The sequence below is a fragment of the Serinus canaria genome, chromosome 1A (genome assembly GCF_022539315.1).
Source record: "Serinus canaria isolate serCan28SL12 chromosome 1A, serCan2020, whole genome shotgun sequence".
Lineage (NCBI taxonomy): Eukaryota > Metazoa > Chordata > Aves > Passeriformes > Fringillidae > Serinus > Serinus canaria.
Genome location: NC_066314.1, coordinates 31,558,299 through 31,584,883, shown reverse-complemented (window position 1 = coordinate 31,584,883; position 26,585 = coordinate 31,558,299). Strand labels below are relative to the sequence as shown.

At 35.1% G+C, this 26,585-nt stretch overlaps 1 protein-coding gene across 3 annotated transcripts in view; it reads right to left on the bottom strand.

Moving 5' to 3' along the window:
* Nucleotides 1-599: 599 nt before the first annotated feature.
* MON2 (MON2 homolog, regulator of endosome-to-Golgi trafficking) overlaps nucleotides 600-26,585 on the bottom strand; it is a 66,566-nt gene continuing 40,580 nt past the window's right edge. Inside the window, exons 23-35 of one of the 3 annotated variants that reach the window (XM_009095050.4) lie at nucleotides 24,411-24,573; nucleotides 23,620-23,913; nucleotides 22,676-22,874; nucleotides 20,722-21,350; nucleotides 17,680-17,823; nucleotides 17,139-17,156; nucleotides 16,743-16,871; nucleotides 14,629-14,819; nucleotides 7,805-7,865; nucleotides 6,432-6,555; nucleotides 5,457-5,664; nucleotides 4,118-4,200; nucleotides 600-2,247 (exon numbers count right to left, since the gene is read on the bottom strand). In XM_009095050.4, the coding sequence (XP_009093298.2) occupies nucleotides 2,084-2,247; nucleotides 4,118-4,200; nucleotides 5,457-5,664; nucleotides 6,432-6,555; nucleotides 7,805-7,865; nucleotides 14,629-14,819; nucleotides 16,743-16,871; nucleotides 17,139-17,156; nucleotides 17,680-17,823; nucleotides 20,722-21,350; nucleotides 22,676-22,874; nucleotides 23,620-23,913; nucleotides 24,411-24,573 (2,407 nt within the window). In that variant the 3' untranslated portion in view covers nucleotides 600-2,083. The remainder of the gene's footprint in view (nucleotides 2,248-4,117; nucleotides 4,201-5,456; nucleotides 5,665-6,431; nucleotides 6,556-7,804; nucleotides 7,866-14,628; nucleotides 14,820-16,742; nucleotides 16,872-17,138; nucleotides 17,157-17,679; nucleotides 17,824-20,721; nucleotides 21,351-22,675; nucleotides 22,875-23,619; nucleotides 23,914-24,410; nucleotides 24,574-26,585) is intronic. The other 2 variants (XM_018919671.3, XM_050988036.1) reach the window with 2 other exon arrangements.

Here is a 26,585-nt window from a genome sequence, read left to right as displayed (position 1 = left end):
CATTCAAAACTAATTAGAAACAAATTCACCCATAGCTTGGACTGCACACCTATATATTCTAAAACAAATTAATTCCCTTCTTTCCTGTCCTACAGTTTGTTTCTTTAATGACCTCGACTTATCTTCTACTAATTAGGAGAGCAGTTGTCAGGTTTTCACTTTCAGAGTATGGATGATGTTGCTACTTTTATGTAAGATCCAGTTCTGCAGTATACTGGAACTGCTCCTCCAGAGAAGATATTTTGACATAAATTCTATTAACAAGAAACATTTGTTTCCTTAATGTAAACTGTGTATTTTCTTAAAACTATTTAGGTTTGACAATTATTTCCCATGCAACTTTGGTCACACAGAAATCTGCAAGGTCTTGAAGCCTCTTTAATATTTCCCATACTTTGAAACAGAAAGCTTTTAAAAAGGACCATAAACTGGAGACTTGTGGGAGCAAGCTGTCCAAAGAACTGCCTGGAGAACATTATTAATGCAGGGTAACCCTGACCAGTTCATCACACCTTCAGCTTGAAGCTTCTACAGCTTTTACACTTACTCACATGTACCAATCAGTGTTCCTTGAGCGAGGAAAGTGCAAAGCAAACAGATTTCTTATGCATGACAATTTTTTAATATCTACAAAAGACTTGAAGAAATAAAACCCTAAAGGTAAGCTCTGAAATCCATAGAAAGGCACCTGTCCTTTTTTTTTTCCCCCCACATTTGGCCTTTGTGCTTTCACATCACAGATTAAAAATGTGAATACAGGTGAAACATTATTGAAATCACAATTCATTAAATAAGAGTTTAAATGCTAGATCACAAACTTTAAAAACAATGCTATTAAAAGTGGTTTGCTTCAACTGTGTATTATGTTAAAATGAAACAAATTCACATTTATTTAATGACAAATTTTACTGCATTTCTAACTGAGTATCTGTCTTCAAAAATACACTTCTCATGGTTTTTATCAGACACAGTTTATAATTAAAAGATTAGAACAATTTGTTTGGGTTGAAAAGACATTAAAAAACAAAACACTTAAAATTATTGAACAAAATATCACAGCCAAATATTTTAGATATTTGAATTTGCCTTTCCTGGGTCATGATTCAAAGATTCTGATACTTGCTAAGGTCCAAAAAGGCTAACAACCCTCAAATATGTTTGTTTTCTTTTTAAAGCAAGGCTGCAACTGCAAAAATGGATAGAGTTAAGTAGAAGAAAAATCTTGAAACAAATTTATTATGAAGTGAGGTATGGTAGTGTTGAAGTGCTACAGTGGATTTGTGCATATTCAAACTTATTTCAGGTCAACTACTCTGAAGTTTGAGATCAGCAGACTGTGACTGCTTGCTTCAATCTTTTGTTATATGACCCTTTGCAGATGTCCAATGGCCACAAAGAAGATACATTCAATTAAGCAAAAACTAACATGATCAGATATGAATGAGCATATCTGGCAATTTAGAAGGCAAACTGTAAGTAAAAATGCAAGCATACAACTTATTCATAATAAATACATTTTCAAGCATTTGACATTATCAATATTTTTAAAGAATTTAAATAATAAATGCAACTATTTTATACATAACTGTACCATTTATTATACACACAAGTATATCAGTTCCCTTTGTTTACAAAGGCTGGTTACAGATATATGGAATGTTACAGTACCATCTTGCATAAAATTTTAGTACAATTCGTACTTCAAAAAAGGGTGCAAAACACCAGCCTAATAAATCTGACTGAATTGAAATATTTTTAATTACATCATTAACACATACACAACAAGCTGTACATAAGCCCACTTTTCAATCACCACTTCAAGATACTGTAGCAAGTACATTAGATTATAAATGATTCCAACTAGTCAATTAAATTTATTAAAGGTTTGCACTGCTACTCACTCTGGAACCTTTGAGATAAAGCCTGTATTCACGACTTACTGAGCTCTTGTTAGTACAGTTAAGAGGCAGTCAGCACTGGTTGCCAAAGTACTAGTCACAAGAGATTTCCTCAGAGAAACTTCACCCAGGAGCAAACATTTTTGGATATTCCCTTCATGAATAAAAAAAGAAGTTTTATGGGGTCAAGACTCTCCATTCTGTACCTTGGCTGCTGGTGGATGCATGAAGTCCTTAAAGGGAACCAGTGCCTCCTTCAAAGCAGAGCACACTTCTGAGGATGAGCAGGTGATACATTCTACTAAAGTCGGGTACAAGGCAATAACTTGTGCCCATGTGCTAGAATCAACTGCAGGGAAGAAAAGAACAGAACCAGAATCACTTACCACTGTCCAAATACTGACAAGAGATTTTTTCCAACACCTCTAAGTAATGGCAGATTCACAGTGTCCTAAACATAGTTACTTAATGCTATACTACGGCATCCAGGGAGGGCACCCAGATATGGGCCAGGATTTCTGCAGGAGAACCATTTGTTTTTTCAGCTGCAGCCAGAGGCCATATGGGATAATAACCTTAAAGTAGTGCTACACACCTGTGTTTCTACATATGAGTCATTCACTGTGTCTTTGGGATGAAGAACTGACAAATTTAACTGATAATACTTCAATCTGCAATACACGAGTTTTCTGCCTGCTTTTCTCAGCTATTGACAGAAAATTGAATTAGATGCACATTTCACTTTTGGAAAATTGTCAGCAATAAGACTTTCTATTGACTTCAGACCATTTCAGATTACAAGTGCTACAGAAAGCAAAGGTAAAAACACTGGACAAAGACAAAAAATATCCTTGGTAAAGTTTTGTTTGTCCACCAAGTAAAATTAAACTGTATAGTGTGATTCTTATTATAATGTCACTTCCTTGGTTATTTCTGTTTTAGCTCTCAAAAGAGAACAAACCCCTGGCTTCAGACATTAAAAATGATCTTAAATTAATAAAATTATTAAAAGGTAGAAGAAGTGGGAGTGAAATGATTCTGCAATTTGTCCAGTAGTTCTCCAAGAAAGTGTGGGGGAGGATTGGCAAGCACTACTGCATATGGACCAGGGGAAGAATGTCTTTCATTGCAGGAAGAGCGACGTGGGGAACAGTCCAGCTGAGTCAGCTTCTCTGCTCCTCTAAGAGGAAGACCCACCAGAGTACCACTGCAGTTAGGCTTGGTGTTAGCCAAAAGGCTTTATGCATCCTGGCATAGTTCTACCTGCACACTTTGGCCATGAAACCGTGGAAAACACATCATCATAATTCTGGCTGCTCAGTGATGATGCAAATGAGGCACTACCTCTTTCCAGAAACACACCTGCCTGTCTTTTTCTGGAAAGGCTGGTTTGTTTGTGTGTTTGTTTCAGGATTAAAAGGTTGGGGTTTTTTCTGTTCCTCCTAGTATCAAAAGCAGGGGAGGTAGAGGGAAATGTTGTATTCACAGTTCTGTCAGAATTTCAGAGTCCAATACAATGGACTTAACCAAGACTCATGATTAAGTTTCCTGGCAAGAACTCTCCACACATACCAGAGGGGCAGTGTATAGGAGGAAAAGGATAGGTAATTATAAATGAAGTTAAAGTCTTTAATTTGATTCAGCCCTTTAAATAAATCTGTCATCATTTTACTCAGGCATCAATGACCTAAGCTCAGTCCAGGAAACAGAAAATAATACTACAGGAAGAAAGGGAAAGCAAGACTATGAGTGTAAGTATCTAACAGCCTGTCCATGCATTTAACTTGTACACCCCTTTAACTGCAGAGTGCACCCATATGAACATGATCCATAACAACCTAAAAAGGTATCCTGAGAAGGAAAAGCCTAGCCAGGCTTCATATTTTTAAGAATGCTATTAATATTTTATGGAACAGGGTTTTTTCTTTGTTTTCAGAAGACACTAAGCTTTATCTAATAACGGACACCATAAATTGAAGTTTTCTCTTTTATTAAACATATATTTTTATGTCCTTATACTTTTAGTCAAATTAGAAAAACTTTGTGGGGTTTCTTGCCATCTACCTGTCACCTACATATACAGAGAATTACAGAATACTGACTCTTACAGATTACACTTTCAAATTTCTGTGAACACTACTAAAAGCAATTATAAATAGATCCTTGGAGCAGATATAATGTTACCTTGTTTGGCATGATGTTATTTAACAATAACTTACCATTTTCAGGTTGTGTCTTTTTAAGTGAGTCTATGAGAGTACTGACAGCTTTTAAAACAAATATGATTTCTGTTACTTGCTGCCTACAAATGAAAAAATGCAAATAGTCAACTACTCGTTTTTGTTTCAAGAATGTAAGTTTTATAGAAAAAGTTTCCCACTATCATTGCTGTTGTCTCATCTAGGATAGCTTTAACTTTGATACTGAAAACAGTAACACCATGCAAATCTCAATCTGAAAACACTTGTTGGAATCCTGGATGCTGAGAATTTTAAACTTTCTGTGCTTAAAGGCACAGACCCACCAGAGAACACTGCATTTGACCTGAGGCTGTGAAGAAGGCTTCCAAAATTGATTGACAGTACTGGGATTATGGGTGTGTAGTTGCTTAGAAGTGTGTAATATCACAGGGTAGAAAACTTGTGGAAAAGTCTGGGATTTTAGAATATAGAAATAAATATGAAGCAAGATGGAGGTTTTAGGGTGGAGACAGGTTGTTGTTTTTACCTTCTTCTTGGGTTTGGGTGTAATTGGACAGAAAAGTTCTGCATTGTGGGCTTCCAGGGATCAGTTATTGGGTTAAAAGGGAAAATAATCTAGGTGTCAGTTCTTAATTAGATAGTTTAGTCTTAAAAGACCTTGTAACAAGAGACTGTTAGCCATTTTGTGCCTTGCTAATGAAAAGCTGCTGAACTCATGGTTGTGAGACTGTTTCACTGACAAGAAATAATAAACACCTGAGTCTGAACATGGACTACTGTCTCAAGTGCCATCAGACCCAGAGAAACCAATACACTTATATCAAAGTACATGATAAGGCTAACAAAGATAATCAATTTCCACATTCATAATCAAAAACCTTCAGAAGTGAAGTAAATTTCAAGTAAGTTCCCATTTTAAAGAATTTCTTAGTTTTCTGATCTAATTTTTCCATTTCAAGAACAATTACTGAGTAATGATTCACAATATTGCTGTTTGGATGTTTTATTTTTGAGGAGCTTCTACTCACCTTTCAATTTAGACACTACACATAACTCTAATGGGAATAAAAGGAAATCAGATTTCAGAAATATAATGCTAGAAATATCAGAAATATTTCAGTAAATGAAAACTGTTTTAACAGCACAGAATATGACTGTTGTTACTTAAAGTTTTTTTAAAAAAAAATTGGGTACCAGCATTTTCTTTGAAATATCTTCTCCTAAACATTTTCCTGCCTTTTAAATTTCATTCTCTTCTACTCCCCTCATTTTTTCATGACTAAGTGATATTTTGAATGCAAACCTCTTTGCATAAAGTCCTGGTAATACCTTTATTTTCTAAAGACAAGGTACATACCGTGGAAGAGGACATTTGCCACTCAATCGCTCGTCTTCTATGTAGCGATGCAATACATCCTGTGACCTTTTCAAGAGCACAGAAAGTGCCATTCTAGAGATGTAGCCTTCTTGAGGAGTTGTGACTTTATTACTGAATGAAAACTGGAGCAGTGTTTCAAAACACACCTTAGAAAACTCTTCTCTCATTCGAATATCTATTTCGGCTTCTGTCAAAGTAAAATGATGCATTTCAATTGTGCAGTGTGCATGATGCTGCATTTCAATCCACTTATTATATGCTGAGAAAAGGTTATCAGTCTAGTATTAAAAAATATTAACAGTGATAAGAACAAATATTAAGAATAATTTCTAAGAAAAAATGACTGTGCAAAAATCACAATAGTTGTGAACATAAGAGATGAATTATGACACATTCTCAGTAACATATCATATACCTGACATTGCTTTAATTATAAAATACATGAAATCATCTAAAACTAGCTAACAGTCCTACATCATAAATATTCCTATTTGGAACTGTTCAATGTAACAGCTTATGTTCATTTTTTTCATCTTTCCAAAAACCCCTACAAATGTTTTTTCTTAAAGGCAGAGCAGGTCTCTGGCTTTACACCAGAGACAGGTACACCATATAGTTACACTAAGGTCATTTAGGTTTTAAGAACGGGGTGTCTGTCTTACAATTGTTGGAAATTATTATTAGAACTGGCACAAAGGAAAATAAACGATGTAGAAAGTAGCACAAGTTCAATATGATACAGCCCAAGCAGTAAGGAAGTAATTTTTTAAAAATTGCAAGGAAAGCTTGGCAACTTCCACAAAATATAATTTATTTTAAAAGTTGGATATCAAACAGTCTGTACTGAATATGTGCCAGGAAACTTCAAGTCTTTATCATAATAAGCACACTCAACATTTTAATTATTTTCTCGTAGATTTAAACACTGTAATTTTTGTCATTCAGATACCATACCTGTAAAGGAGGATGACTGAGAATGTATTGAGCCTTTATTGAGCATAGTCATTATCTGACCAACAAATTCCTTAGGAATAAAATTAGCATATGGCAGTATCTCTGTGCTGATAAGCTGCACCACCTAAAATAAATTACATATATTTATACAGGTTTTCTAAATACTGTAAATCTAGTATGAAGAAACATTTAATAAGAGAGAAAGGCCTAATTAGACTTCACAAAATCTTGTATTGCTAGCATTTAAAATTAGCAGATATGCCCTAAAGTGTGGTCTTGCATGGGACATTAAACTTGAAATAAAAACCTTTCCCTGCCACTTCTGCCAGAGTTTCTCATCAGATTTCAAATGACATTTGACGTATATTCTTCAAGTTGAATTTATGGTTTAGAAAAACCCCACTTCAATTTCCTCTCTATGACATTAACACACATACACATCCCTGACAATGTGATATCTGCAAAGCAGAACAAGTGTGTTAATTATCTAAATGAGCTTAAGGCAGTACACATTAACAGAAATGCTCTTTATCCTTGTCTTGATGCTCCCATTCAGGAACAAAATAGGCTTAAATCTCCATAAATTAATGCATTGGATTTGAGAGTTCTGCTCACTGCAAGCAGAACCGCTCTCACTTTTCATCCAGATATTTTTGTGTTCCAGCCCCACCTCTGCAAAGATGTTGGGTGATAAACCACAGATACTGCCATGTTTTCTTTGCAACATCTTTTGCTTTGTACCCTAATCTCTGTTCTGCCACATTTTCTTGTCCTGGAGTGAAAGGAAAGAAGTCCTTCCTTACTTCAGGTATCATCTTCTCCTAATTTTCTGCAGCCTTATACAACCAAACATACAGCGATCTCTGTGCTGCACAAACTACACATAATTTCTTCATTTATGCCAAAGCTTCTCTGTATAGAGAACACATCTTTAAGGGTAACAATGTCTAAGAAAAAATTACTTTCTGCTGACCGCCCCCTCAACACAGAAGGCATTCATTTTAGGTTTAATTGTCAGCTTTCCCTGTGGTCTACAATTACCAGTGTAAATGTTCAGCAATAACATAATAAATAGGGATATATAATGAGTTAGAGTCAGAAATGCATTCTGGTTTAGCCAATCTATACTGTTTTGAAGCTGAGATGACAAGAAATAGTTTTTGGCAGCATCCCACTTCCTACTTTTTGCATCACCCCGAAGCAGCTGAATTCTGGACCTATGAATTTCCGGTCTTGTTTTCAAAAATGAAAACAGTATCACAGAAAAAGTAATGAAAGAGTAACTTTTAAAGAAATTATTTCAGAACAAAATGCAACTAGTGAATGTCACTAACTTGTTAATTTTAACAGTATTATTTGTTTTAGCTCCTTACCTCAACATCAATACTCTCATTCTTCTGAAATTCTTGAATTGAGAGATTATCAGGAGGTGTACTAAAAATAAACATACTGCGTTATACTTCAAATTTACAACATGAGGAGATATGTATGGGATAGTGCATTACATTTACAGTTATTACATGCATCAAGTTGGTACTACTATATGGTAATGACTAATGATCACAAGGTAAGGCTGGATGGGGGCTTTGAGCAACCTAGTCTTTTCACTCACTATGCCAGAAAAATACTTTTGAGTTCAATGGTACATCTTATTTTTTTTTTTAATTTTACATTTTCTTCTACATTAATGAAACATTTTTCATTAATGGGATATTATCATGTCCTTTTCCCCGCTAACTGAAATGATGTATTTGTTCTCATTCTTAATGAATTGTATTAGAAGAAAAACCCATTTTATAAACAATAGTTTTGTAGAAATTTAGAACTTTTTGCAGTTCTTCCATTATATATATATATATAGATAGATATAGATATAGATATGTATATATATGTATATATATATATATATATATATATGAATTTATTTTCAGATGAAATGTCCAGAAGTGATTCAACAGACTCTGTGATGGGTAGTTCAGAGCTAAGCACAGGCTCACAGGCAAGGCAGCTACCCAGGGTAGGACTGTGGACCTGTGCCAATCTTGTCCTCATAAGGACAAGATTGGCCTCCTGTGTCCCATTGCCAATTTTAATGAAAGTTTAAAAACCTTGAAGGTTTTGAAATCTCATTCAAATCTGATTAGTTTTGCTGACAGACATGTTTTGCGTGATTTTTTTCTTCCAGTGCTCCAGTATGTTGCTGACAAAGATGAGGAAGCTTTTTCTAAGACAGGCTTTTTTTCCCCATCTTCTGAATCCTTTGCATAACACACTGAAGATCACTCTTCACATCTACAGCTAATTTTCAGTTTTGACAATTAGGAATGTTTTACGTATGTACCAATGTTTCTGCTTGAAAAATAAATATATCTCTGCTCCTCAAAGAGACTTTATGCAGATAAATGTCTAGATGAAATGGAGATGTCCATCTCTGCTCCTCAAAGAGACTTTATGCAGATAAAGTCTAGATGAAACGGACATTTATCTATGAAATGGACATGTGTTACATGTATGAATAAAAGAATAAAATATTAAACTATTGTATTTATTACTGGGTTGTGTATTAGGGAGTCAGGAAGTTTGGAATTTTATGTTGAAAACATAGAATAAAATAAAATATTAAGTAGCTGTTCAATCAGTATCTTCTAAAACAAAGAGTTGTTAAGTATGCAAAACCTTTTGATAATATTTTAAACTATTATGATGCATTAAAATGCAGGTCATGTTGAAATACATGGGAAGATTTCAGTCTGACACTTTCTAATTTATGACTCAGTTTCTGAGCTGAGGTTTACCTAAAGAGGTGTTCAAGCTTTTCTGCCCAGTCATCCATACCTGACCTACCTTACCTACTAAAGATTATGGTATATTTTTGTTCATGTAGCAAATTATTCCCAAGTAAATAGGTTTTTGTCTATGTGGATCTATCTAGGGGCTAAATGCTTTGCTGTTCTGGCACAACATGCCCAAACCATACTGGAGGGTCAGGAGCCAGGAAAGATAAGAGTGTGATGCAGCAACTTTCCTCAGTAGAGAGCCCCCAGCCCCTCCCCACTTAACACAGAGGGCTTCAGAGCCAAGAGCAAAGACCTAACAAGCACCTGGAGCCCTGCTGTGCACAGCACTCTGCACAGAAGCATCTTTTGGGAAAGTATTGATTTAATTCCCTCGTGGGAGCATAGACTTCTGCTCTAATAAATTATATATATACACACACACATATTTGGTGAATTTTATTGTATATAATGGCTTGACATGCTTCTATGAAAGCCTCTGGGAAAGAAGAACAATATGAAATAATAAACACACCAGCTTCTTACTGGAAGACAATTTTGTGTAAATTAAGTTATACCAAATGTATTAATTTTAAATGTCATCTTGATTTATGACAACAATCAAGATTATTGAGTCACCTCAGCTGTAGTTTGCTATAAATTTATAATTTTTTTTTTTTTTAAAGCTGAAACTTCTGTCTTGGATGGCACTAATGCTCTGACAGCAACCTATTCCTTTTTCATTTACCTGGGCTCTCCTGGCTATATTTGAAATTTTGTTGTACAAAGCTGCAGAGACAATTTCTGCTGTGCTTTGTACTTTTTAAACATCATTGAGTATCCCCTCATTTAGTCCCATAGCTGGCTTGAAATTCTGTTCCTAGCCAAAAGACAGAGGTGGAACACTATTTTAAAATACAGCTATTCACAGAGCTTTAGTTTAAGGGTTCAAACTACAGTGGCCTCTTGTCTAATCAATGCCAACTCAGTTTCAATGCCAGAAGCAATATTAGGCTACCTACACATACGATTTCTAGGACCACAGTGACTAGAAGAGTTATGAGTTAGATTAGAAAAATGTTTGAAATATTCATTAAAAATTTAGAACATCAGTGAAATAATTTCATTTTTCTACCCAATGCTCAGACAGGTAGAAACTTGGAGAACATGCCTACAAAAATAAGGCAATGTGCACTGGCATATTTTAATGAAAGCTAAAGGAATCAAATCTGTTATGCAGTGTTGCTAGGAAGACTGACTGCATTAAGCCTTTTGTGAGTCTTACAGAGATGCAGATGTTTCATATTTAGAACCATCACAGCAGTGCTAAGTCAGGCTTGGAGAATAAAGGTTTAAAGAGGAGGTACAAAAGGAAGCCATTTACCTAGCTTTGCTTGTAGCTTGGACAGACAACAGCACAGAACATTTAGTAGTGGAAAGTGTGGAGTATGACAATGTATCAAGACTGAAGGAAGAAAAGGAAGGGGGTTTTGTGACAGAACATTCCAGTTTCATTCAAACAAAGAGCTTAGGAAAAATTACAGAATGCCAGCATAAGAAAGTGGATTTTCAGTTCTAACCATATTCAGGTCTAACTGTATATATCTAACTATTCCTGTTACAAGGGATGACATGGTAGAGAATGCTAAAAATTCAGCTAATGCAGTAATGGGGTTACTCTGTCTTGCTGTCAGCCTGTTGTGGGGGGGGGTGTCAACTGAACTGTATTTCCCAAATTCTTTGTGCTTCAGAACTTCTTCAATCCATGCTGGCCTTAGTAAGATTTGTACACTCCTGCACCTAACTTAATAACCTCCCTGTCCTGTGTGACACATTTGCAAGTTGGAAAGCCACTGGAGATGACCTGACTTACAGCTGCAGTGAAGCCACTTGGACAAGTTCAGCAGGGTTACTAAAACCAATTCAAGTTTGCCAGTCACAAATCTAACTAAAACCACTCTCCTCTTCTCAGCTGTGGCTTGGTTAATTGATTTGGTGTTATGGACAAAAATCCAAGTAGTTCCAGAATTTTAAAAAACACAGCTCATTGTTAATATAAATAAATCAGGAAACAAATCAAAACCACCTGGCTGTCCTTAAATAAAGGAGTAATATGGATAGTTGGTAAGTACAGTCTCACTGCCTTCCCCTGCAACCTGAGGGATGACATGCATGTCAACTCAGCAATAATTTTAGATGTTATTTTCAAAACAGTGAATAGATTCTCTCAAATTACCCTGGAATAAGGCACCATTATGACTAGCATATGTTTTATGTTAGAATTACAAAAAAAAAATTGAAAGAATACACTAAATTTGAAAATTCTGAATTCAACTTCCTTATAAGTGGAACAACTACAAACTTAAGAGACTAAGTAAACTGCAATTATAAACCACTAGAAGACACAATTTAGCAAATTTCAAATCGAAAAGGACAGGTTGCCTTACTTGCCAAGGGGAGTCTCATAGCATCTTGCACAGAGTGCAGAAAGATTTTAGCAAAGGAAATCAGAAGAGCATTACCTCAATGTGGGGAACTTCCACAGCTAGCTCTAGAGCCCTCCTTGCGTCACAGCGAGAGAGATATGCTTAAGTGGTAATATGGGGAGGAGGAGAACGAGGAGGATGAAGAAAATGAGAAGTGACTGCTATTACTAATTGTCCTGACTAGTGGCATAAGGAAGATGTATTCCCTTTTCAGCTTTAAGGCTTTTTAGGAGCACAAGACTCAGGCTGACAGAACAGAAAGTCTATCTATCTATCCTAAAGATACCAAGGGACAAGGCTCTAACTGTATGTAGGACAACCATACACTTGGAAGGCAAACTGCTATTTAGAAAAAGATGAGCATTAGGGAGGTAAAAAAAACCCAACCTCAGACATTCTATAGCCACACAAAATACAACTACATAAGCAAAATTAATCTACTCACAACAAGCCTGGAAAGCGTAATGAGTGGCCATTAATTACACTAACAGGTCAAATTATCTTGCTGTAGCCATGTGGTTCTACAATATACCAGCCTATTTTTAGTGCTTTAAATTAATTTAAATTTTAAAGTTTCTAAGTGAAAAAAAAGTTTCCTACACTTTTCTAAAGACACCTTTAATTAGGATGAAAAAATTTTCTCTAAAACACATTTTGTATGTTAAATTATAGTATACACTCTGGTTGCTAAAGAGGCAAAACTGGACTTAAGACAGACATCAAAAGGCACCATAAATATTCCCACAAGTTCTATTTTTTCTTCTAACTCCAGAGAGTATTTGTTCATACATGACAAATGACAAAAGGTATTAGAATTAACATAAAGAGTAATAGCTTCTAGCAAGTAACATACTAAGATGAAACTTTTACGTTTGAAATAATATTCAAGTAAAGTATAAATTGCTCACTGTAAATAAAACATATTTGTTATAGACAAACAGATTTGGCCAAAAAGTCATGCAGATGACAGTGGATTATCCTGAATTACACTAAAGAGCTTGGATAACTTCGCTTCCCTGAATTTATGAACAATTAATACCAGGAAGCGGTACCAGTACTAGTCTTGTTCAGCTAAGAATATGCAAAACAGAAATGTTTAATTTGCATTGCAAATATTTAGGAATAATTAAATTACAATGAATAGTAATATGGATTTCCAAAGCAACTTTTAAGTGAACATACATTTTTCTACAATAACCTGAAAAACTTCATTTGAATTCTGTACACCCAACAATGATATAGATTATAGGGTGTTAACTGATGTGGACTGCTTGTCTCAGAATTGAAGCAAGAACACTAACTGCAGTTGAAAGAAAACCAAGCAAGATACTGCAAAGATTATTTTACATTAAAGAAGCAGTGAAGTATAAAATAAAAACTTGGATGATTGAAGTGCCTTCTATGCCATCATGGATGACCTTTTCTATTTTAAGGTCCTCCTACTTAATAGAATTTTCTTTCAAGTAAATGCAAAAACAATAGGAAGGTCTTTCACCTGATTGCCATGTAATTCTATTGATGATATTCCAAACCCACTCATTATTACACATTTCCACTAGCGGATATGTCTCTAAAATAAATTTTCATTGGTATTTATTTTTTTTTTGTTTGCTTGTTTGTTTTGGGCAAGCTGGTATTTATCCGTCATTAGTAAATACAACTGTGTTTGGTTGCTAACTTTTGTGTGTTTCAAAACTAAACACACAGCATATTAGTGTAAGGCACTGAAGAACATTACTATTTTCTGTTAAAAAGAAAGATTTGTTACTGAAAATCAGGGAATTATATTTTTCATGTTCCACCTTGTTCTTTATTCTAAAACACTATTAGATATACTTAAACTACTCCTAAAAGATGCTTGCCTACAGGTGTTTACAGAAGATGGAAATTCCATACCACTCCGAAGCAATTATCTAAAATACCTAACCTTCCTTAGAGTAAAGGTTCCCTTAGTATCTAACCTAGAAAATCTTGCTGTACTGAAACAAGTTTTTACCCATTGCCAAGGGACAACAAAATTCTTCTCTGAAACAAGCTTTTATGATATTCTGAAAATTTACAATGTTTTGCTAATGTTGTAGTCTTTTGTTTGAACAAACAGATCCAAAGCCAGGCTGGATGGAGATCTGAGCAGCCTGGTCTTGTGGAGGGTGTCCTGCCCATTGCAGGCTGTTTGGAACTAGATGATCTTTAAAAGTCTTTCCAACTCAAACCATTCTACGATTCAATGATTAAACTGTCTCCAATCATTACTATTTTCCACTTCTGGACTTTCTCAGCCTGCCCATTCTAGACTGAGAATGTGTTTCATTCTTGAGAGGAATCTATCCATCTTTATAGTCCTAAATATGACTATTTATGATACTTTTTGAAAAGTGTAGCTAAATAAAGTGTGGTTAATTATTAAGGTGTAGTCAATTTATCTTAGGTAGAAACACATACAACATAACTGTGGGCTTCTACATGAACAGCAGTGTACTAAATAATTTTCAAAAATTCACAGTAAGTGGAGTATTTCACGATGGAACTCAGGACAAATACATATAGTTAAGGCTGTTAATTAGAAAAAATACCTGTTGCAACTCTGTTCAAAGTGAAGAAAGGAACAAATTGTGTACATATCAGCAACTCTTTATCAAATCTAGAATAAACATCCTTGGGAGTCCATACAGAGCTCCCTGTCCTGTTCAGAAAGACTATGCCGTATATTGAGAGTTCAGCTGAGCTCTTTCTTGCTCTTACACTTCACCTTTTGATTGAAGCTTTTTGTACTACTTTCTAAAAGTAGAGCTTTTTGAAGTAGGCAGATTGGTTACTTCTTCTCCATCATTTATTAAAATAATATTCATATATCAAATAGCTCTACTAACACATATAATGAACAAATTACTTATGAATATTTTACTTTAAAAATAAAAAAAAGGAAGTTGTGTTTACCTTTTTGTGAATAAAAAGTCTTCAAAAGTATTTGCTAGCTCTGGCCACATACTGTCAAATTTTCCAGAAGATGCATGCTGCCTTGCAACAGGCAGTCCAATGGAGAGGACTTTGAGAAGAGAGGACACAGCTAGCTTCCATGTGCTTTCAGAAGGACACGAGTACTTCAGGCTAAGAGGTATTCTAAGTGTCTGCAAAATGAAAGTCAAAACAAAATTTATAGTTGCTCAAATCTAAGATTACAGCAAGTTTCTGCACGAGATCTTGGAGGACACTGTCATAGATGACAATACACAATCCCTACCTTTTCTGCTAGTATATGAGATGGCCTTTTACAAATGCAATTCTGAAGATGATTTCTCATATATCAGCTGGCTAAAGCAAAGGTCTGTATCCAACTACAAGGTTAGAAGTCAGAATTGATCCATTATCATTTATACTATGAAATTACATACTAATTTTCTTTTTCTGTATTGCCATCCACCATTTCTGCTAAGTCTGACAAATGGGATTTCCTAACACGTAAGAGACTGCAGGCAGCCTGTTACCACAAGTGTATTCTGGAGAATTCAGTCCCTATAAAGCCATCCCAAGTGCTTCCACAGTAAAGAAAAAGCCTCATTGCATTTAAATTTTTCCTAGTAAAGTTGAACTTTAAACACTGGAACATAAACACTGAAGAAATCTGGTCATTATTGACTATTAAACCACATGAAATTTGAAAGTAAGAACAGCTAGTGAAATTCTAAGACAAAGGCTACGATAGAACTCAAATGTAAAGCAGATGAAAGCACAGCAAATTTTAAGTCTTTTAGATAGAAAGTCATCTTCAGTATCTATAAAACAAAGTCATTAATAAATTTTTAAACATTAGGCATATGAACTATTTACAAATATATGCATTCTTTTTAGTATAGTTAGTCAAACTTTAGAACCTGAGAGTAAGTTTTTGGTTTTCTTGGAAAACCAATTATTTACTTGACTTTTCAAATACATAATGACTAAATTCAGGTACAGTACGTATGCCTCCCATGCCTTTAGTGCAGTCTCTGATTTGAGGAAAGCAAAAGGAGGAAAGACTCACTCTGACTCTCATAAGGGAGTCAATTATAATTAACTCTCTATGGCAAAAAATTATGACAGCTAGAATCTAACTCTAGAGATAAACAGAACTTTTTTTTCTGCTGCTTTTGGTCATATGTGTCAAATCTAATTCCAAAATCAAAATGGGCTTTAGAAACATGAAAAATAAATTTTAAAGCATTTTTATATATCACAATAAATCCTATTGTTATCAACTGCAAATGTTACAAAAAAGTGGTATTTCTATCCGTTTCACCAATCCCATTAAAACAGAAGTGGAAAACAACTGTATTAACTTTGAAATACAACTATTTCATTCATAACAGATTTCAAATAATATCACCTGTTTTAAACACATTCAGGTTTCTAAATTTCTGTACAGGAAAATCTGATGTCAGCAAAGTCATTGCAAACAAGCCAGGTCAGACACATTCTTATTTTCCAGACTTTTGGAAAATATTACTTCTATTATTTATTAAAATTTTTTGCTGAAATTGAATGGTCAAAAAAATTGAAGCATTTGACAATTTCACTTTAAAGGTATATTAGCTACATTTATTATGTATTATAAGGTATAATAGGTAACATTTCAGAGCTGCATTGACACATGAAGTCATTAAAAGCAATTCAAAAATAACAGACCATACACCCCTGAAATTTTTATGCCAGTCTACAGAAACTGGGCTTTGGCCTTCAATGCCATATTTACTAAGGCACCTACTTACCACACTCAGGTGCATATCACTTTCAAAGATGAACATTTTGGGGCCTAACACATTTGTTAATTTTTATCATAACACTGAAATACTGATGCTGACATTACCCAGCTAAGAAGAGTACAAATAGACTAGTAAATAGCCTTTCAGCTTCAAAAGAAATTATTCCCTGCTGCTCATCTTCACAAAATATCAATCTGTTTACTACAGCTTGAAGATTCCCAGGAAGTGTTTGTCGACACTAGCTGAAAATAAAACTCATGATTTTCAATATAAACTCATTAAATTCAGAGCACAAGCAGGTCAAACTTTTACCTTAATAATGTTCTGAAGAACCTTCTCTGTTACCACAGCTTTGTGGCAAGCTGTCTTTTGGTATAAGTCCACCACAACTTCCAATGATCTCTCTGCAAATGGTACGTAATTCAATGCCACCCATTCCGCCTAGGAAAAGGAATTAGTAAATTACTAAATTAGGCATGAAAACATATTCATTAAGGAACAGAAAGTGTATGTTTTGCACTGAATTCTCAGTTTAATGCATGCAAGGTTTCCTAAGAATATGGTCCAGGCCACAAAACTGCAAATACAACATAGTCTGGCTATCAAAAATGTACTCTACATTGAAGTAAAGTACATTTAAGTAGGAGAAATGTTGCAGTCTAAGCAAGACAACTACATTAGGACAATCTTTAAGGAAATTTAACTCACCGGTGCAAATAGTTGTATCTAGTGTGATTCCATTGTGTTGCAGGACAAACAGAATAAGAAGAATTAATACATACATAATAGTTACCTCTTTGATTACACTGAATCAGATGCTCATGCTTAGTGAACAGCAGTGTACACAGATAAAAAGAATTATTGAACACGTTCCGTTTCTTTACAGCACGTGCAATTTAAAAATCTGCAGCTTGAGAGAATTTTCTCCATTCAAAATTATCATGCCTCTTTGTTAAATTTAGTATCTCTTGTAGGACAAATTATTTTAGCTTAATTCATGTACAAATTCAGACACATTTGTCTGGTGTCCAAGCCAGACCTTTCCTACATGAAGGAATATGAAGTATAAAAGCAAAGAAAAATGCAAAGGGAGTAAAAGAAGATAACAAAAGCATGTAAAAAACCTTATTACGCAACATGCAGTTAAATTTTTACAGACTGAACAAATGCATCTTGCTGGACAACCTATATCTGAAGCTGAATTGGATTAACCAGCCAAGTGAAACGAGTGAGAATTCTAATCAATTACCTGATTATACTTTGCATTTGCAATGTGCTTTGTTTCCAACTGTCCATACTGTGGAGGCTTGCAGGAAAACTCTACAAAGGCCAGTAGTTGGTCAAAGATTGCAGGATACATTATCTGCATACCTTCTGAGCCCACACATATAGCCTTTATCAAAAGAACATAAAGAAGTTAAATATATATTTCTTGAGTTTTTGCTCGAACACCTTTATTAGTACAAGGAACTCCTACAGAAAACTCCCCATATAAGACTATGCAGGAGTCATGCTGTATGAAAGATCGTGTATAGTACCAGAAGTTAAAGGAAATTACATTTTGTTACTCTAATGAAGTAAATAAAGTTGCAAGATACCTGGGCATATATAGTTCAGTAAATACAGCTATCTCATCCAATAATAGATAACTTTTCCTCACAAATTCTGTTTTGACTTGTCAGTAACATAAAGTCTTTTAAGTCTTGTATATAGATCTCAACCACATCTTCTTTAAGTTCTACTTCAATAAATATTTAAATCTCAGAAGTAAATGATAGAAAGCTTCAAAAAGTAGTTAAAAGAGTGTCTTATAGAGAGGAATAGAAATAAAATGAGAATTATATGGTTTGGCATAGCTAAAACTCATAATCTTTCTTTAAAATGGAAAACATTTCAGGAACAGTCTACTTACATACTTACACTACCAAAAAACCTCAAACCCCCCTATACTACAGCAGTAAAATACTAGAAGATGAGTTCTAATGAGAAATAAAAAGAACAAACCAAAGGGTGTAAAATGGGCTCAATATATGGAAGCTTGAAAAGAGATGCAAAGCTCCCTTCCATTCCCATGTTCTTGAGTTGCAATGGTGTCCTTTGTTAGTGGAATCACACTATAAAATATATTTATTAAACTAGTCAGGGTTCAGTCTGAAAAATGTTAGGTTTTTTTCATGCTATTCAAACTGCAAAGATGTTCCACAACTTCAGAGAAAATCAGAACTGACCCAAGTCTTCCTGTATCAGCAAAGAACCTGATCCTACATGCAAACACAGAGAAATGTTTTGTTTCAAAGATTGCAAATATTTACATAGTCTTCTCTAATGCTTTCTGTGTGTACTCCTGAGACTATCAATTGATTTCAAGAGAGGAAGAAGGTACTCTTGCCTAAAGCAAAACCATCTGATTCATGGCCTTTGCTTCACATCAGCACTGGCTGGCTGCCTTGCCATGTGAACTGCACTGTGTTTATATAGTCAAGAGGAGCAATCACACAACTTCACAGAACTTACTGATGTCCAAAAATACTTTAAGGTTTTTAGGAACTTCAGTGCTGTTGTGTTAGTAACATAGCTATTGGTGGGATAGGAGGTTTGAGGTACCATCTTATGGAAGTATGTATTTGCAAAAGCTTGTAACTGCCATGGTAACCCATTGAAACTGGGAGTGGGGAAGGGGAGATGTCTCACTTTCTCATGTAGAGTTATTGCTTTTGTTATTGTTTAGAAAACTTCAGCTAAAACATCTTGACAAGAACAAGAGTATAATAATGTGCAGTTTTTCCTCATGTTAAAAATTTTGGTAACCCCTTGTTTGAAAAGCCCTAATGCCTGCAGCCTTTGGAAACTAACATCATCTGGATAAGAAGACTAAAAACCAGAAAAATCTGAGATAAATAAATGAACTGATCAAATGGGAAAAACAAGATTTGAGTTAGACTGACCTGCTGGAAAAGGGAAAATAAAAAAGAGTCAAGGTGACTGGAAAAGGATGAAAATGTAGACATGACTGCCTTTAAAACTTCATGTTATTAATACACCCACATACAAAACTGAGATTAAATACCAACTCCTATCCAAGCAAACTGAAATGAAATTTAAACAAAATAATTCACTCCATAGCATTTCCATGGCAGGGGTAGTTGGAGCTAGATGATCTTTAAGGTTCCTTCCAACCCAAGCCTTTTTATTCTTTTTATTCTGCTATTCTTATACCTCTGTTTTCAAAATACATTAATGAATATTTGTTAAAACCATCAGCTAAAGGAATGGCTGCAAGGTAATTATTCTACCTTGGCTGCACATGTTTGAGATTAATCAGCTCACACTAAGCAAAAGAGAAAATAAGACACTGAATTGCTGCTTATTTGGCAGCCACCATGTGTTCCATGAGCTAAATGGGGCAGGATCCTGACAGCAGCAGGGGGGATATATGGCCACACAGTTAAGCAAAGTAGTCCTAACATGAAAGCCCAAAGGGAATGAAGTCAGGTCATGTGGATATTTTAATTCTGGCATTTCCCAAGTAAGTTCGTGGAGCTTTTTTTTTTTTTTTGGGGGTGGGTGGGTGGGTGTTTTTTTAAAAGTAGTGCTTAATATAAATGCATTATTTAATTCATTATCAACTCTGCTTCTTTTGAATAAATAAGTTTTGTGAAAAAGCACTGAATTTTGCAAGGAGATATTTTACAACTGCAAAAAGAAGCAAGCAGTACTATTTTCATTTACTTTTTACAGATTTACTTGCATGAAGGGGCTCTTTGAGCACGAGTTCTATAGTAAGAATTTCTTAAGCAGAGATGCAGCATTTTCCTTAAATAACTGATTATTAAGAGTCCAGAATGTAGGTAATCTGGCAGAGAACCTTCTATAATTTATGCTTGGTGTAAACTGTTAAATTCTCATAATCACAGTTCTTTCTAAGCTGTTCATGGCAGCACCTGGACATCATATGGAACACTGTTTGTGGGACTGTTCCTCCATCTCCAGACCTTCAGTATCAACAGTACTTCAATATTAGATGGACACATGAATGGCTACAAACACAGCACAACACTTAAGCTACTTCTGCAATCAAGCAAAAGCACATTTCATAAGGATTACACCATTCCTTTCAATGCAGAGCATCTATTTTGCAGCAGGAATGGAGATCTGATTGTTAAAATACAGCATACTGTGCAATTATATGTAATTTTTAAAATCACGTTTAAATCACCCCATTACAGTTCTATAGAGCAGAAGTAGCACACACTGTAGTTTACCTTTCACACATTAGAAGTTGCATGATTACCTTTTGTAAAACATCTAAAGCTGTAAGCACTGCTTCCTGTAAACTTGTCAGAACTGCTTCAGTGTAAGATGGAAGGATGAAAGGGGAAGCATCTGAGCTGATTGGAACTGAAACAGCACCATGCAAAATGACACCGAGCTTTTGGAGATCATCCATGCTGAAACCAGTTTTGATGTGTTGGTAAAGAGCTGGGAATATTTGAATTAAAGCTGTAAGAAAAGGCTGGCTGGGAATGAAAGTCAATTTATCACAAGTAATTGGAGGCCTTGTACTTTCTGATCCAATCCTATACCAGCTGTTCCAGGCTGCCCACCAAAGATTCAAATCTTCAATCTCATCTGTTATTACAGGAGGTTCAGATCCATTATATCTTCCTATTCTTTCTCCTATGGAGTCAGTTCTCATGAATGATCTGCCAAGACTAGTGGCAGTAGTTGTCCCTACCACCAGAGGTACAGAAACATTGATGGCAGGTGGTGTCTCAGGCTTCTCAGAGTCTCGAACAGGAGAAACAATTTGTAGGATTTCCTGGAAGCTTTTCAGAGCAGCCAAGGAAACTTCATTGTTTTTGCTAAGTGCTGCTGACTGGATGTGATCAAGAAGAACATCCCAGGCTTGGGAAAAGTCTCCTATTTAAAAAAAGAGAGAGGACAGAAAAAAAATCATTTTGGAACTTGCTTCCTATTCCCATTCCCACCCACCCTGCCTCTCTAAAAGGCTGCTCATGTACTTGTTAGTCTAATACACAGAAATTTCAAGAGATTAGGTGGCCACTTGAATGACTTTTATATCAGTTCAACCATAAGCTGAAAAATCAATGTGACAGAGAAACATAAATATGAAGAATGAAACAATATACCTATGTTCATGCTGAATTTGCTAGCAAAAAGTCACATACCACATCCCATACCAGTAAAACACATTTTATTCATTCAGTATAGTAAACCAGATTTATTCTTAAACATACCAGATGCCTGCTGATTTCAAGAAGGGTTAAACCCACACAAGGAATTAAGGGTCAAATTAACGGAATTACTCATGCAATGCATTTATAAAGAATTGATTTTAAAATACTGTGATAATTGTACTGTGGAAAGATTTCATTTGAGGCATTTGAGTTTTTCATTAAATTTAGCCTTAACGTTCAATTTTCTATATTACTAATTACAGCATTTGAATAATTAAAGTAGTTCTAATTTTTTATTCAGTTTTAACTCAAGTTTATTATAGCCTAAATTCTACCACATTTCTGCAAATGACTGATACACTTACTAGCTTTTAATATGTTGATACCTGTATCACAAATGACCAAAATGAAATACAACTTATATCCAGTTAATATACATTAATTGCATACTATAGGATACTGAAGGTAGAATAATCTAATGAGAACTTTTCTTTATAAGCTGTACATTCTCTATTCCTTTTGCACTTTTTCCTTGTAGAAATTACCAAGCTATTGTAAAATATTACTACATACAGCTGAACAATGAAAATGTTCAATACTCCACTGACTTTACAGGTAAGTTCTCTTTATGTTCTCAGAGTACTGTTAAATTTGACACACTGATACCACAGAAGAGTTCCAGGCAAGTGTTGCATTCCCTTAGACAGATAAAAGGAAAAGCATGTTCTCACAAGAACAAAGAATAGACGAAGTATTATTGTTATCAGTCTACTATAATTTGAAGCTATTTAGCACCCACATCTGGCACTGAATTGTGACTACTGAGATTTTCTCAGGTACTGTGATACAGAAGAAGAAATCTGTAGTTACAATTTTTGGCTCTACGAAGCATGAATTAATAACTCCATAATTTTCATAACATTTGAGGTGACACAACAAAAACCATTTTTGAGCTATGATTAAGCATCTTGCCCAGTACATTAACTGAAAAGAACATAAAAAAGCAGAAAGTTTATAATTGTGTCTTTTAATATCTATAAATTTTACCTAGAGGCTGCAGTAAGTATCTCCTAGTGTTAAATATCCTAGCAACTCCAGCCAGTGTTAATACCCATGTCTCAGCCCACTGTTTCTCAGCTGTATCCCTTGAATGATGAATGAGAATGTTGCCTCCTCCTGATTCAATCTTCTCTTTGTCAGCTGTGGTAGAAGACTCTCGAACCCTATCCAACAGGTGAAATAAAACCTGTAATAGCCAGAAAAAAAGAGGAAAAATGCAACTTTTCAAATAACATGGCTGCATTCATAGTAAACCAACAAAAACCAGTAATTCTTTCATTATCCTTTCTGTCGCTATGTCACCCTGAAAATTCCCTTGTTCTAAATAGTCTCCACAGCAGTCAAGATTAACAATCAGTCAACTGATGGCCACTTGAGAAAGGCTGGAAATAGGACACTCAAACCCACCAAGAACAGTGTCAGCACCAAGAGAACACTAAAACCAGTGGATCTCAGACACTTCACAGGTACAACAGGCAGGCTCAAATACAGCCCAAAGTTTCCATAAAGCACAACAAACAGGACCGCGACTTAGAACACTGCATTTTGACAGATCCAAAACAGAATGCAAAGCAAGGCTCCATCTAATACCAGATCAGCCCAGTCACATGACCCTCAAACATCTCCATTTTCACACAAAAGATAAGTCCTTCTTGTAGGAAGGACACCATCTTTTTATCAAACTCCTGAGTAAAAAATAAATTATTAGGATATTAAAACTGTATTTTAGAAGAGGCTTTAAAGGCCAGAGAAGACAAAGTGTAAAAAACATTCCCAAAACCCAAGAGATTAGATTTCTGCCACCTTATGTTATCTTTTAGAAGTCTTCATAAATTTTCTAAGTGATAGTGGTTATTAAATGGTAAATGGTTAATGATTAATAAAATGTAAATGCTCTTACAAAACCTTCAGAGGAAGCTTACACATCATACCTTCCATATTACTGTGTGCCATGTTGAATGCTGCAGTAAAGTTCCATGAGCACCAATAGTAGAAAACAATGTCTGCCCAGCACTCTTTCTCACTGCAGGTCGGGGATCCACACACAGCTCTCCGAGTTTGGCATACAGGCATAACCAAAGGCAGTCAAATGGTGATGCAGGATGGAAAGGTCTGTTCAGCAACACCCCCTTTTCTTCTGCCTGTTTCTGCAACACTGCTTCTTCTTTGTTTAGCTCCTTTTCAATTATTTCACCTCTTTGGAAAAAATAATCTGAAATATTCCACTACAAAATAAATAAGACATATGGTGTTGTACAATAAAAATAGGGTAATGCTTTACTGTTCATGAAATAAATTGTCTCTTATTTTCACAAAGTATTTTGCAAAGTACATCAAGATATTAATTTTCCTACACTGGTGAAATAAGATCAGCACATAAATTTTGCAAGGTCCAAAAATTACTCTTCTTTCTCAGCTTTTAGGTTCCTGTTATGAAGAATGAACTCATCATTTTAATACATTTTTTGTAAAAAAATGGTGAACATGCTTACAATGCAATACTATTTCTTTTAGTAAGGCAGGAATCATGGAGATTAAAGGTAAGATGTGCTCACTCAATTTACCTATGATTCCAAATGACAGCAAGGAAGTTCAGTAAGAACCCAAAAAGCTACGTTGTGGTTTTCATTTGTATAACTGGCTACAGATCAGTCTTCATTAAAAAAGAAAAGCAAAAATGAAAGCCAGAAGCAGCATCCCTGTAGGTTAATACAAAACTCACCAGCAAACCAATTGAAGTTAAGCTAATATTTAGCTCTTGATTGTGAAGTCCAAAGCTTCCTGCAACTTCAACAACTATCTGCAGACAAGTACATGGCATTGTAGGAAGGAAGTCGGTCACAACCAGCTGAAGACACTGGAACGCAGTCCGTATTAAGGACTCTCTTAAAAAAACAAAATGAAAACAAAGCACACACACACACACTCATTTCACATTTCTTAAATAGCATGGAGACATTTTGAATACAATACCTCAGGAGATAGCATTATTAAATACAAAAAGAAAAAAATGAAATTAATGTTTTTGAGAAGAATTTGCAACACTTTATATGTTTTTTTTGAGATATAATTTTAAGTTGAAGCTTAAAATTCTGATGAAGTATTTTAGTCATGTTAAATACCTAGTGGAGCTGGAAGTTTAGACTTTCCAGTGGTCCTTAGCTAATTTTACATAGTGAAGTCCATTTCTCTGTTTTAGAGTTCTAAGGCTTGTTAGTTCAAATGTGTTAGCCAGAACATTAGAAAAAAGCCACATTGTAAAAAAAAAACAAAAAACAAAACCAAACCAAACTTCATTCAAGCATGATAATCTTCCAAAGAGCAAGCTGTTCTGAAGAGTTTCTCATATCAGCAGTTACAAATTACTTCAAGTATGCCAAACAGGTGGGTGAAATTTATTTTTATTTATTAGGAAAGGTGCGCACTAATATAATCGCAGTCTTACTTGCTTCAATACTACATTATATCAGACAAAATCTACCCTTAAATAGATCCTTAATAATTACTTTGCCTCCGAATTAGATTCTGAATACAAACATAAAAATATAGTACAGAAAAGGTTTGCAAGAAGGAGTTCTCAGAAGTAGCAAGGCCATATAGAACTAAAATCTTGTTCAGTGAGTGACAAAATGAAGGAATCAAAAAGAAAGGTGGAGTGTAGGTAACACAAAATAGGGAAGCTGCATTTAAATTTCTCTGTGGGGTTTTTTCAATGTTTAATGTACAACAGAAATAACTTCAAAGCTTTGTAATACAGAAACTTGGTGTCCTTCAGGATATACATCCTGGGAAAAAATTTCAAACTATAGACATGTCACTTACCTATTCCAGAATTACAAATGATTTTTTTTATTAATCGAGAATCAAAGTCAGAGGTGGGTCATTTCCACTGTATTGTAACAGCCAACATGATAGAGAAACCAGAGGAATATACAAGAAATTTCACAGGGGTAATAATGGTTTAACTAATAATTCTCTAATATGATGAATACTGCAGAGAAACATTCATCCTACCATGTAAGATCAAAGCATCTATCATTGTTATACTAATGGGGGATAGACTCACACAAAAATTTTTCCCATACTCATTAGAGGAGTCTATAAAGTGAAACAGACCCCAAACTGCTGCAGTTCCCCCTCCAGTACACAGTTTCAGAGGCATGTGACCTTCAAGGACTCTACTTTGATTTCCTGCCTCCTTCTCTTTTCTCTTATAGTTCCACTACTCACTCTGAAGTACTGAGCTAATGAGAAGTAACCTGTCCTCCTAAACTTCAAATGCCAGGCTACAAGAACAAATTCAGAACAGTTTTTCCAAATTAAGGTCCCACACTGCTATGTGTTGAAGAAAGGATTTAAAGTCCCTCACGTAAGTAGTAACAGTGATACACCTCTTCAAATTGTGGAACTGTCCTTGGTGTTCAGGTGACCACAAAAAGGTAACTACAAATAGAAGAAACATAAGCTCACTGAGAAATCTTAAGATTGTGTAGGGCTTTATCTAAGCTTAAAATAAACAGAGGCTTTCCACCGAAAAAGTCTTCAAAGATAGGCCTCCTTTTGTTCAGCCGGATGACCTTCTGTACAATCCAGAACTGACCAAAGTATGGGTTTTGGTTATCAAAACAGCATTTTCTGTATTTATAAAAGCCTGAAAAGCAGTTCTCCAGGAAGGTAAATGGACTTCTGTCCTGGAATCCAGGATGATCACTGATCAGAGGGAAGACACTTGCGAATAAAGTCTTGTGGTCAGTAAGTTAATATTTAAAGTACAAGAATAGCATCTGCACCTTATACTCACGGCTGTAACTTAGGTAAGAAATTCTTTCTCAAGGAAAAGGAGGCATGCTTTTTGTTTTTCCTACTCTGTTTAATATGATGGGGACAAACAGTGCCA